Raw genomic sequence first — 13,481 nt, 5'->3', positions numbered from 1 at the left:
GCCGCATATTGTGCAGAACAGGCTTCGTACTTGATCTGTTTTTTTTGCCATTTTGCTAGCTTGTGGGTTTAATATTAGCGGAATGCGACCCGGACAATTAGCATCTAGACGTGCATAAAAAGTCCCTCATAGATGAATGTAATGGAGAGAAGCCGGTCACTGTTCGCAAAAAAACATTATTCCGCCTCAAATAATAAATAAAGTATTACGGAAGTATTGCAATTTTTTTTTTCATCTGTGTGACCTGCCGTGGTTCAGTCCAAAATGGCCCACGGACCAACCCTTGGGGACCACTCGTCTACCTTAAAGCACGCGTGACCTCACATGGATTACATGAAGCGGTCCAAAATGTCCAATATGATTGGATACTTTTTAAAAGTTGTGAATTTGAGAAGAGTTTTCTTTTTCCTGAGTTACATGAAGTTATTAAAATCCTTCTTGAGGATTATTATCCAACTAGTGGAACCTCTAAACACTTTCAATGAAAATGCTGAGAACATTAATGCGCATTTAATATAGTTTACAAGTGTTTCCTCTCAAAGTGTTTTCATTTTAGGGCCTTTCCCAATTCTGAATACTTGGCGTGTCCCTAGTTAGCTGGTTTAAGATCATAAATGAACAGCCATGAACATACTGCATTATAATGTTGCATGCTGAACGTGAGCTGTTCAAATGACGTTGCACATAGGCTGTCAAAGAAAAAAAAAACTTGCTCCTTAAAATAAGTAATTTGCTCCTCAAGTGATGTAATTGATTGGCAAAGTTGCTCTTGAAAGAGCTTTCTCTGGCAAGCTGCGCATTTTCTTCTTTCATGAATGAGTCATAGATGGGCTAATTAATGTGTGCGTGGTGGACAAATATTTTGGGCCACTACTGTAATGAAAAATATGATGTAAGAGAAAAACAATACATCCACTGAAGGCTAATTTGCAGAGAGGCATGCATGTATTTTCCCAATAAGTATCATACATTGCATGCATTCACATTCCATTCGTGCTCCCTCCAACGCTGCTGGTTGTCTGTCGTGTTAACAGGGTGCACAGAGGTTGCCATTTCCTCCCCTTTTACTCGTGGGTGTGAGCAGAGGCAGCAGGAACTCGCCACTCCTGTAACTTAAGTCTGCATACGAGGCTGGGTTTCTTTTTTGGCAACCATGAGGGAATATAGATCATGGAAAAGAGAGGATCGTTTGCATTGATTTAGACTGGTGAGAACTTTTCGGACATTTAAATATTGAAGTTGGACTTGGATTGTTGAGCATTATAGTTTTGTAATGATTGCAAAACCATTTTTTTAGTTTTTTTAGTTTTTTTTTTAAGAAGCCCATCATGGAAAATTTGACCACAGACGGCGTGACAGCGGGCAATGTAAACGACACGTCTTCGGCGCACCACAATCAAACCTTGGGTGTGTGGCGCGACTACGCGCTTGGCTACAAGGCAGTCAGTGTGTTTTTGGTGTCCCTCATTTGCGGCGTGGGGATGGTGGGCAACATAATGGTCATCCTGGTGGTGCTGACCACCAAACACATGCGAACTCCCACTAACTGTTATCTAGTGAGCCTGGCTGCTGCCGACCTGATGGTGCTTACTGCTGCCGGGCTGCCGAACATCACCGACGCCCTGCACGGGCAGTGGGTGTACGGATACGCAGGTTGCCTGGGGATCACTTATCTACAATATTTGGGAATCAACGCGTCCTCTTGTTCCATCACGGCATTCACAGTGGAGCGATACATCGCCATCTGTCACCCCATCAAAGCGCAGTTCCTGTGCACTTTATCGCGGGCCAAGAAGATCATCATGCTGGTATGGGGGCTCACGTCCATCTATTGCATCATGTGGCTCTTTTTGTCAGACATCCAAACTTTGGTGTATGACAACGTCGTGCTCATCAGCTGCGCGTACAAAGTATCCAGGAGTCAATACCTGCCCATTTACTTCATCGACTTTGCAGTGTTTTACGTGTTGCCCCTCATGCTGGCCACAGTTCTGTATGGACTTATCGCCAGGATACTTTTCCTAAACCCGTTGCCTGCGGACCCCAAGGACAGCACCAGCAAGTGGAGGAGAGGAACGAGTAAAGCGGGAGGAAAGATGATCAGTGCAAGCTCCTCCAGTAGCACCACTGCTGCTTCCCGCAGACAGGTGACCAAACGTATTTTCTCTCTCTCTCTCTCTCTCTCTCTCTCTCTCTCTAACTTTATCTCTCTCTCTCTCTCTCTCTCTCTCTCTCTCTCTCTATATATATATATATATATATATATATATATATATATATATATATATATATATAGATATATACAAAATATAATTAGAACACAAACTAAAACACGTAAACAGATACCAACAGAACATTGACAGTCTCATGTTGAGTCAAAAGCTAAAGATTACAATTGTTGCGTATCTTTAGCATGATTATTATTATTATTATGACGATGATTAATATTTTCAATCTTATAGTATTTAACAAAAGTACTTATCTAATATATATATATATATATATATATATATATATATATATATAAATACATGTATAACTTAGCAGCACTTTTTAAATCATCGTCTAAACCATTCCATAAATTAACACTACTTTGAGTAATGCATTGGCTCTCGAGGGCTGTACGAACACATTTGGTATTTTATAAACCTTTCAAGCATTGGTTTCTCTTGTTTTTTTTAGATTTGGTCTCAGGAAAGTAAATCTATTAAAAACTACATGTTTTATTTTTTGGTATGTGGATTGTTTAATATTTGATTGGTAGTCCGTAAAATTTCCTCCAATTCTGGAATAACCTATATATATTGGACTGCAACATCTTCCTCAAAGGCCCTCCTCCTGGGTCAGCATAACCCAAATCTATTTGTTTGTGCATGCTTTCTTCAGATCAACCTCACACTGTGGTAAAATACAAACCTGTGTAGGCAGAGCTGCAGAACATTATGTTAAACATGTATTTAGAGATATGTTTGTTCATCAAATGGAGGGAATAAGTCTTTGTGGAATAGCAAAGTGGGTGTGGTAGCCAGAGGACGTCCCTGCCCTATTGGCCAATTTGATCAGTTAACTCCAACTCAAACATGATTTTTCTCCTCCATCGGTGTGGTTGGTGCATATTGTTTGACAAATGTACACTAACAACTGCACACGCTCATGTGTTTGGGTTGGTCAGAATTAACTAAACCACTGTGAATACAAGGGAGGAAGTTATGTTTGTTTCGCTGGATTAGTAAAGGTCATGAAAGGATATGGGATTAGGTTTTACTCACGACAGTATTAACTTCATGCAGATGTTACTGCTCCGTTACCATGGAGATTAATCATCATCTGAATAATGAATTGCTTATAATTAGCTGCTTGTTTGGCTGCCACAATTGGTGTTAAGATGATTTTCAAGTAGACCTCATTGCAAATAGCTTTTTCTATATGTACGGGGTTATTTGGGTGGTGCTGTAAACAATGAAATAATATTCTTCTGAAATATCTCAGAATATCAGATTGTTTTCATTTGGGAATTAATAAACTTTGTCCTGTAATTCATGCTGTAATTAATAATTCATTTGGAGAAAGGGTTACATGAACAGAAATACACAAGGACTATAAAATAGCTTCATTGTTTACTAGAACAAAGCAAAACTGAGTGTGAAGGGTATCAAGAAAGAAATTTACAAAACACTGTCAAGATTTTCAGAGCAAATGTGTCCATCCATGATGAATCACCTAATTTGGGATCGACTTTACAGATCAGCAAATCAGTGCATTACAATACAATACAATACATCCATCCATCCATTATGTGTACTGCTTGTCCTCACAAGTGTCGCGGGCGGTTCTGGAGCCTATTCCAGCTGTCTGCGGGCACTAGGCAGGGGACATCCTGAACTGGTTGCCAGCCAATCGCAGAGCATACATAGACGAACAACCATCCGTGCTCACACTCATACCTTGGGGCAATTTAGAGTGTCCAATTAACCATGTTTTAGGAAGGAAACCCACACAGGCACGGAGAGAACATGCAAACTCTACACAGGAAGGCTGGAGCCGGAATCAAACTCACAACCTCTGTACTGTGAGGCCATCGTGCTAACCAGTCGTCCACCATGCCACCCCATTACAACACAATACAACTTTATTAATACAGCACATTTCACAACAGCTGGAGCTGTAACAAAGCACTTTCCATATGGTGCAATATAAATTAGCGGGAAATTAGAACACAAATTAATAAGTGCTGCTGGGAAAGAAAGGGTATCACTTTCGCCAGCTGCCTAAGATGAAAGAAGCTCGATCGAATAACAGCGCTGATTTGCCCATCTAATTTAAAATCACTGTCCAGTTTAAAACCCAAGTTTGAGACTGTTGGCTTTAGATGTCAGGGGGTCAAACAGGGTTGATAGTAGACGGGCCAAAGAATCATCTTTTCAGAGAGAGCCACACATTTTGATCCAATCACGAGCAGCTCAGAGAGTGGAGAAAGCTATGAACAGCACTGATGTTGCAAAACAGTGTTTCACAACCAGGGGTTCATGTACCCCTGGGGGTACCCTGGGGGTACATGAACACATGCAGGGGAAACATTCAAGAATCTAGTGCCCAGATCAATAAAATGTGGCACAGCTGCACCAAAATCACAACTGATACGTGTCAAGTGTCTCATTATTAAAGAGCTCTATTTTATTTTTTGTGTGTGTGACTGTGTGTGCATGTGGTAAAGTTATTCAGCAAGTTTGTTCTTTATCCTGATGGATTTTTTTTTATTTATACTATCGTACTTATTCTTATGTTCTTAACACATTTTGAGGTATTATGGCAAAAACGTTTGGAGATATACAAGCCAAAAAAAGGTTGGGAATTACTGTTGTTAAAGTTTGGTGTTAAACCTGTATTAGTGATGTTTTATATTGCTTTGTGCCCTCCCCTTGATGATAGCAAAACAGTTTTATTTATGTCGTTGGTGTGCGTGAATGTTATTATGCAAATACTGTTTGACTCGTTTGGATTCAGTCCTAATGGGTTCATAATGAGGTTATTATGCTGTAGTTCATCTTCATCATGGGTGTCCAATCCAGCCTCATCTTTTTATTCAGTGCACCTGTTGATCACGATGCTTTAGTATAGACAATCCCAAAAATGTTATTCATTCTAGTAATAGACCCATATAATAATGCAATTGCAGCACGCAACAGGGAAATGGAAAATAGAAAGAAAATTATTGTAGACTCTCCAAATCCAATTTTCTCTGATGGCAGCTCTCGTGGGGATGTAAATGCAACCACTTGCAGCTACTGTGTCCCTCTCCTGGCCTCATAGCTACGCAATCAATGCAAGGACACGGGAACAGATTCCATACATTTGGTGCAACATCTGAGGGTGTCAAGGGGCATTTTATTGTTCTGAAAACCAAGCGTCTAATTAGCTGAGTAGAGAAGGAGGACCGGGCATTTCAAATGAAAGCAGAATTTTACGAATACATTACAGGTGAATGCTGCTGCTTTTAGGACAGATTGGGGATGAATTAGAGATGAGAATGTGGGGGTTCGGGTTTGGGGGGCCTGGCGAGCTTTTCCTGTTTGCAGATCTCCGGCAGTCTTCCGCCAGGCACGCCTCCGGCTGGAGAGGGCGTCGGCTCCTGCGCACCTGCAGCTCGTCAACAGCAATCACCGCGGGGTTTAAAGCTCAGCGCTGCCAGGAGCCAGATGCCGGATTATCCCATGACCTACCGTGGTACCTGGCTCATGTCGTCACTCACCTCGCTCTCGCCTGGTTCCCGTGACATGCTTTCCGCGTTAACCCCTGTCTGACCTCGTTCTCCCTCCAGCCGCCCAGTGCCTGTCTGAGCCCGTTCCGCTGCTGCCGGCCGTCGTGCTCCTGACCGCCGCCTGCACCTTGGCCATCCCTACGCTGCCTGCCTGCCGTTCACCGCTTCCGCCTCCTCGCCGACATCTTCACCGCCTCGCCGATCTCCTCGCCCGCGCTCCTCCCGCCACAGCGCCGGTCTGCCCTCCGGCCGTCGCTCCCGCAGCACCGTCGCCGGTCCGCCTCCTCCCGCTGCTGCAGGCTCTTCTGCCCTGCCTCGCCGCTCCGCCACCAGCTACCCTTCCCCGGTGCCCGAACTCGCTGCTCTTCCCCCAATCCTACCAACAAAGCCTCCTCTACTCTCCACGCTTGCTTTTGGGTCCAGTTTTCCTTCCACTTGCCCACAGCTACCCAACCGACCGAGCTAGGATTGCCTACGTGGTCAACCTGCTCCGCGGCCGCGCCGTAAAATGGGCTACCGCCCTGTGGGAGGCATCGGCCTCCTACCACGATTTCTGCCAAGAGCTGCGGCGGGTTTTCGATCATCCCGTCAAGGGACGAGAGGCAACTCGTCGGTTACTCGCTCTCCGGCAGGGTCCCCGGTCCGCCGCCGATTTTTCGGTGGATTTCCGTATCCTGGCTCACGAGTGCGGGTGGAACGAACCCGCGCTTCAGGGAGTCTTTGTTAACGGTCTGACGGACCAACTCAAAGACGAACTGGCCGTCTGCGACGAGACCACCTCCCTCGAAGAATTAATCGCCCTCGCCGTGAAGGTTGACAACCGGCTGCGGGAGCGGCAGGCCGATCGAACGCGGAGGCCGCCCAGACCAGTGGCGCGCCCGGTCGCGCCCCTCCCCGACACCAGCCCGCGTTTCCCGGTTCCACGTCCCAACGGTCAGGAAGAGCCCATGCAACTGGGAAGGACACGGCTGGACCCCCAGGAACGCCAGAGGCGCTTCTCGAGCCAATTGTGCCTCTATTGTGGCAACCCCGGTCATTACATCGCAGACTGTCCGGTTAAGCCAAAAGAGGGGGCTCGCCGTTGATCAAGAGCCCTACGGCGAGCCATATCGTGTCAGCCACTGGCTCTTCTCCCCGAATGTCCATCCCCGCTCGCATCCTGTGGCAACGCCAGTCCCTCTCGGCCACCGTTCTGGTTGACTCCGAGGCGGACGGCAATTTCATGGACCTAGCCCTGGCTCGCCGACTAGGTGTCCCCCTGGAGCCTCTCGCTTCCCCGCGGCGAGTGGTGGCGGTGGACGGTCGTCTCATCTCCCGGGTTTTCCAGCAGACCGGCCCGTTCACCCTCATCGTCTCAGGGAACCACCGGGAGACCCTCCAGCTCCTCCTCATCCATTCTCCTCAAGTTCCCCTGGTGCTGGGCTTCCCGTGGCTCCAGCTGCACAACCCCGCTATCGACTGGAGGAGATGTTCCATCACGGGGTGGAGCGAGCTCTGCCACTCACAGTGCCTGCGCTCCGCTGACCCGGTTCCCCGATCCTCCCCTCTCGCTACGGCTCCACCAGACCTGGCGGCGGTGCCTTCCGACTACCATGACCTGGCCCAGGTTTTCAGTAAGGACCTCGCCCGCACCCTTCCTCCCCATCGGCCCTATGATTGCGCCATCGATCTCCTCCCCGGGGCTCCTCTTCCCAGCTGCCGTCTGTACAATATCTCCCGACCCGAGAAGGAAGCCATGGAGACTTACATCCGCGACTCCCTGGCTGCCGGTCTCATTCGGCCCTCCTCCTCGCCCCTGGGAGCGGGCTTCTTCTTTGTCAAAAAGAAGGACTCCTCACTTCGCCCCTGCATCGACTTCAAGGCCCTGAATGGGATAACCGTCAAGAACAAGACCTCGTTGCCCCTCATTGACCCCTCGTTCGAGCCCCTCTGCGAAGCCCAGATCTTCTCCAAGCTGGATCTCAGGAACGCGTATCACTTGGTCCGCATCCACGAGGGCGACGAATGGAAGACGGCCTTCAACACCCCCCTAGGCCATTTCGAGTACCTCGTAATGCCTTTCGGCCTCACAAACGCCCCGGCCGTCTTTCAAGCCTTGATGACCGACATTCTCCGGGACATGCTGAACCGCTTCGTCTTTATTTACTTAGATGACATCCTCATTTTCTCCCGATCCCTCGAAGACCATCGCCGCCACGTCCGTTCGGTACTCCAGCGCCTCCTGGAGAACCGCCTGTTCGTCAAGCCTGAGAAATGCGAGTTTCACGTGCCCTCGGTACATTTTCTGGGATATATCATCGCCCGGGGTCAACTCCAGCCGGATCCCGCTAAGATCCAGGCGGTGGTGGAGTGGCCCACTCCCACCACCCGTAAGGAGCTCCAACGCTTCCTGGGCTTCGCTAATTTCTACCGCCGCTTCATCCGCAACTACAGCAAGGTAGCTAGCCCCCTCACCGCGCTCACCTCCACCGTTACCCCCTTCCAGTGGACCCCGGCAGCGGCCCAAGCTTTTGGACACCTCAAGGAGGCCTTCACCAGTGCCCCGGTTCTCAGACATCCCGATCCCTCGCTGCAGTTCATCGTGGAGGTGGATGCCTCCGACACCGGTGCGGGGGCCGTCCTCTCCCAGCGGGATCCAAACACGCAGAAGACTCACCCATGTGCCTTCTTCTCCCGACGCCTGGCCGCCGCTGAGAGAAATTACGACGTCGGTAATCGAGAACTGCTGGCGGTCGTCTGGGCTCTCCAGGAGTGGCGGCATTGGCTTGAGGGCACCCCTATCCCGTTTCTTGTTTGGACCGACCACAAGAACTTGGCCTACCTGCAGTCAGCCAAGCGGATGAATCCTCGCCAAGCTCGTTGGCATCTCTTCTTGAGCCGGATCTAACAACGGCAAGGCAGACGCTTTATCCCGTATGTTTTCTCCTCCCGCCAGTCCGGAGACCGCGGAAACCATCCTGCCTCCCTCGTGCCTCCTGGGAGCGGCCTCCTGGGAGATCGAGCGCACGGTAAGGGAGGCTCAGCAGTCTCAATCCGATCCCCGACCGGACCCCTCGGACCTTCTGTTCGTCCCAGACGCCGTGCGGTCCCAGGTGCTCCAGTGGGGGCACTCGTCCTCGCTCACCTGCCACCCGGGCGTCACTCGCACCCTTCGATTCCTTCAAGAGCACTTCTGGTGGCCCAGCATGGCCAAGGACACACGAGAATTCGTGCTGGCATGCTCGGTGTGTGCCCGAGGGAAGGCTTCACATTCAGCCCCGGCGGGCCTCCTCCGCCCCCTGCCTATCCCGAGCCGCCCCTGGTCCCACATCGCCGTAGATTTCGTCACGGGCCTTCCTCCATCCGACGAACACACAGTCATACTCACCATCATCGACCGCTTCTCCAAGTGTGTTCACTATGTCCCCCTTCCCAAACTACCCACCGCTCTGGAGACAGCCCAGCTCCTCACCCAGCACGTCTTCCGGCTCCACGGCATACCACTAGACATCGTCTCCGACCGAGGCCCCCAGTTCTCGTCCCAAGTCTGGAAGGAATTTTGCAAGGCGGTGGGCGCTACGGCCAGTCTCTCCTCCGGGTACCATCCCCAGACAAACGGGCAGACCGAGCGGGCCAATCAAGACCTGGAGGCGGCGCTGCGGTGCGTAGTGGCCCGGAACCCAGTGTCTTGGAGCAAGGCTCTGCCATGGATCGAGTACGCCCACAACTGCCTCTCCTGCACGCCCACAGGTATGTCTCCGTTTATGGCTTGTCTCGGCTACCAACCCCCCCTATTCACAGAACAGGAGCATGCGGTGGCAGTCCCCTCCGTTCAGGAGCACATCCGTCGGGTCAAGGGAGTCTGGGCCGAGGTAAGGGCTTCTCTCACCCGCTCGGCGCAGCGGAACAAGCTCCTGGCCGACCGTCATCGAACCCCGGCCCCAGACTACAAACCCGGTCAAATGGTATGGCTCTCGTCCCGCGACCTTCCCCTTCTGACGGATTCACGTAAGCTGTCCCCGCGATACATTGGTCCCTTCCCCATCACCAAGATTATCAACCCTTGCACCGTCAGGCTCAAGCTCCCCGATTCCCTTAAGATCCACCCTACTTTTCACGTCTCTCTCCTCAAGCCGGTGTCCTCCAGCCCTCTGAGCCCTCCGACCATTTCCCCTCCACCCCCCCTGATGATCGACGACCACCCAGCATTTACGGTGTCCAAGGTGTTGGACGTGAGGCGTCGGGGGAGAGGTTTCCAGTACCTCGTAGACTGGGAGGGTTATGGCCCGGAGGAACGCTCATGGATTCCCCGCAAGCTCTTCTTGAACGATTCCCCGATCCGGGAGTTTTATGCCCTACACCCAGACAAGCCAGGTAGGACGCCAGGAGGCGTCCGTTGAGGGGGGAGTACTGTGGGGGTTCGGGTTTGGGGGGCCTGGCGAGCTTATCCTGTTTGCAGATCTCCGGCAGTCTTCCGCCAGGCACGCCTCCGGCTGGAGAGGGCGTCGGCTCCTGCGCACCTGCAGCTCGTCAACAGCAATCACCGCGGGGTTTAAAGCTCAGCGCTGCCAGGAGCCAGACGCCGGATTATCCCGTGACCTACCGTGGTACCTGGCTCATGTCGTCACTCACCTCGCTCTCGCCTGGTTCCCGTGACATGCTTTCCGCGTTAACCCCTGTCTGTCCTCGTTCTCCCTCCAGCCGCCCAGTGCCTGTCCGAGCCCGTTCCGCTGCTGCCGGCCGTCGTGCTCCTGACCGCCGCCTGCACCTTGGCCATCCCTACGCTGCCTGCCTGCCGTTCACCGCTTCCGCCTCCTCGCCGACATCTTCACCGCCTCGCCGATCTCCTCGCCCGCGCTCCTCCCGCCACAGCGCCGGTCTGCCCTCCGCCCGTCGCTCCCGCAGCACCGTCGCCGGTCCGCCTCCTCCCGCTGCTGCAGGCTCTTCTGCCCTGCCTCGCCGCTCCGCCACCAGCCACCCTTCCCCGGTGCCCGAACTCGCTGCTCTTCCCCCAATCCTACCAATAAAGCCTCCTCTACTCTCCACGCTTGCTTTTGGGTCCAGTTTTCCTTCCACTTGGTTCATAGAACCACCACAGAGAATTGACTACAAAAAATTTAAAACACGTTTAACACAATTATAAATAGTCAAACATCAATCTTCTGTCATTGTGGATCTTGACAATTTTCAGCTGACCCTAAAGTGAATTAATAGACGGATGATCACACCATGTTGAAAGAACAAGCGGAGCATATGGATAGTCATTAAAAACCTTTCACACAGAGGAAAGTGAAAACATTTAATCATATTGCTGTACAATATTTGATGAGTCATATATAAACTCAAGAATTCCTCTAAATTCATAATATATATTTTTTTCAATAGGTAACCAAAATGCTGGCGGTGGTAGTAATCCTATTCGCCTTACTTTGGATGCCCTACCGGACCTTAGTAGTTGTCAACTCCTTCCTGGACAAAGCCTACCTGGACAACTGGTTCCTGCTCTTCTGCCGCCTCTGCATCTACTTGAACAGTGCCATCAACCCGGTCATCTACAACGTCATGTCTCAGAAGTTCCGCTCTGCCTTTAAAAAGTTGTGTCACTGCGGACCTCAGCACTTGGAGAAACCTACTTCTTGCAGTGTGGCTCTGACCTACAGTGTCAACAAGGATATGTCCAATGGAGAAAGTCCTGACCACTTCACTACAGAAATGGAAGAGCTAAACACACCAAGTGACCACTTAGTGCCCACTGGAACTCCAACAACTGCCAGTAAGATGTTGTTTGAGGAAGCCGCCCTTTTGGGAAAAGAGGCTCAAACTTAGAAAAAGACATAGCCATTAAATTTAAATCTGAGATTTTGATGCATTAATCTGTAGGTGTCAATTGTGTCAGTTATTTATTATTAATAAGATGCACAAAGGAGTGAGCATTATTATTATTTTAGATAATTTACATAATTTTGCAAATGAAATACAAAGTTACTAACTAAGTTATTTCCTGCAGGTACAAAAACATAAATTCTCATAACTGCTTCCAGTCCTTTCCCAGTCTTACTGGCTGAAACGCTCAAAGGAAATTTCACCCAAAACAGCATTACCCTGAACACTCACTATTTTCAGATAAGCATAATTGACAAGCACCCAAAAATGTAGTCATTGCCTAAAATGCCACAAGATGGCGACAGAACATTGTATTCATATTAGACAAGGCTACGGCCAGACTAAATGAATCTCCTCCCCTCACATCACCATTGCTCCTTGGCCCATGATGCCATGACAACAAAATAATACACTCGGTTACTCCCAGGGAAGTGAAGCAATGATTTTATCAAACAGTACAAATCTGACAATATTATGAATGAACTATTGTTTTTCTTTTTTTTTTTATAGAAACAATTGTTTTTCAAGTTTTTTATTTCTTAAATTCAAATTGTGTCTAGTAGCAAACTTTATTTTATTGAAGCAAAAATAAATAATAAATTATCTCTACGGCAATGTAATTCGAATCTCGTTGCACACTTGAGTACAAGGACAATAAAGAGATTTCTGATTTCTGAGAACATTCATTGTGCAGAACACAAAGGTTAATGTAAAAACTCGGGACCTTTTAAGTTTACAGGCCATTCCTCCTGGTTGACGGACGCAGTAACAGGAGTTAGTTCATTTGCGGTTACGGTTCAATTTAGCATTTCTTATTTTCTTTGCAAAAATCACTTATTAATTGCACTGCTCTTGCTGGTCTAAGTTGGATGGTCTCTGCTTGAATGCAATTCCAGCCACACGTCTATGGAAAGTGTAATCAATCACCGAAGCATTTAATTGCGGTATTAAACGCACTCTGCTCACTTTTCCATCATATTTTCCTATGACACATGATATACCATTTTCACCACCATGCAGGCACTGATTACCGACCGAGTAGCAACTCCAAAACGTGTTTTGCCGCACTAGTAGCCAGCTGAAGATGTTGCTTGCTCGCTGCTTCTTCGTAAGTAGCACAGAGCTTCCCTTAACGTTCGACTGCCCGAGGTGACCCTAATTGTGCCTCAATCTTTTTTTTTTATCTATTCTGCAAAAGCTAATGGGTGGTAAATGGAAGTGAGAGAAAATATAGTATGTAGTCATTATGTGCAGATAGAGCAGCTGTCACAGGTTGAGATAACAGTTGTGGCAGTATATAACACACATTGCAGCAAGCAGCATTTTCCCAGGATATACTGTACATACTCAGCAAAACCTGCAAACCAATCATTGGATGTGTAAATAGATCTTGACAAATTGCCACACTAAATTAAACTGGTTGCAGCCCCTGCTATCCGTACAGTATATATCTATCGCTTGCTCTGCTCTTTTCAGAAGACAGAATCAATCCTGAGTGTTTTGAATAGAAAGTGAATTGTTTTGTTCTTGGCCTATACTGTAGGTACTTACCAATTTGTTGTGCAGTTTAATGTGAAATTAATTCAGTATTGTGTGAGCCAATGAGTGCATTCTGAAGAAAATAATAGGTTGTTTTGGATTCATTTGAGTGTCTGCAGTGCTTTCAAATCAGACATTTGAAGCTAATAATCTTCAAATTGAAATTGGTCGAAGTCCAAAACTGCATTGCTGTAGCCATTAGGAGTACTTCTCCAATTCTCCACAATTCTTCACATCTCCCTCTGTTTGCTATCTAAACTGCTGTTTTGGATAGTTTTATTTTTCATGCACAATGCACATTTTTCTGCCTGAGCCTCTTTTT

The 13,481-nt window shown here is 48.6% G+C and overlaps 1 protein-coding gene across 1 annotated transcript; it reads left to right on the top strand.

The window, feature by feature from the left end:
• Positions 1-1,083: 1,083 nt before the first annotated feature.
• trhra (thyrotropin-releasing hormone receptor a) lies at positions 1,084-13,209 on the top strand. The gene is made up of 2 exons (XM_088306605.1): positions 1,084-2,147; positions 11,123-13,209. Exons 1-2 carry the CDS (start codon positions 1,329-1,331, stop codon positions 11,561-11,563), a joined length of 1,260 nt encoding a protein of 419 aa, XP_088162731.1. The 5' UTR covers positions 1,084-1,328; the 3' UTR covers positions 11,564-13,209.
• Positions 13,210-13,481: the final 272 nt, after the last annotated feature.

The sequence above is a fragment of the Idiotropiscis lumnitzeri genome, chromosome 10 (assembly GCF_059441095.1).
Source record: "Idiotropiscis lumnitzeri isolate Australia: NSW breed Sydney's pygmy pipehorse chromosome 10, RoL_Ilum_1.0, whole genome shotgun sequence".
In the NCBI taxonomy this organism is placed as follows: domain Eukaryota; kingdom Metazoa; phylum Chordata; class Actinopteri; order Syngnathiformes; family Syngnathidae; genus Idiotropiscis; species Idiotropiscis lumnitzeri.
This window is presented reverse-complemented; position numbering and strand designations above follow the sequence as displayed.

Coding starts and splice junctions, on each gene's coding strand:
- trhra (XM_088306605.1), top strand. CDS start 1,329: ATGGAAAATTTGACCACAGACGGCGTGACAGCGGGCAATGTAAACGAC. Junction 2,148..11,122: donor CTGCTGCTTCCCGCAGACAG/GTGACCAAACGT, acceptor TTTTTTCAATAG/GTAACCAAAATGCTGGCGGT.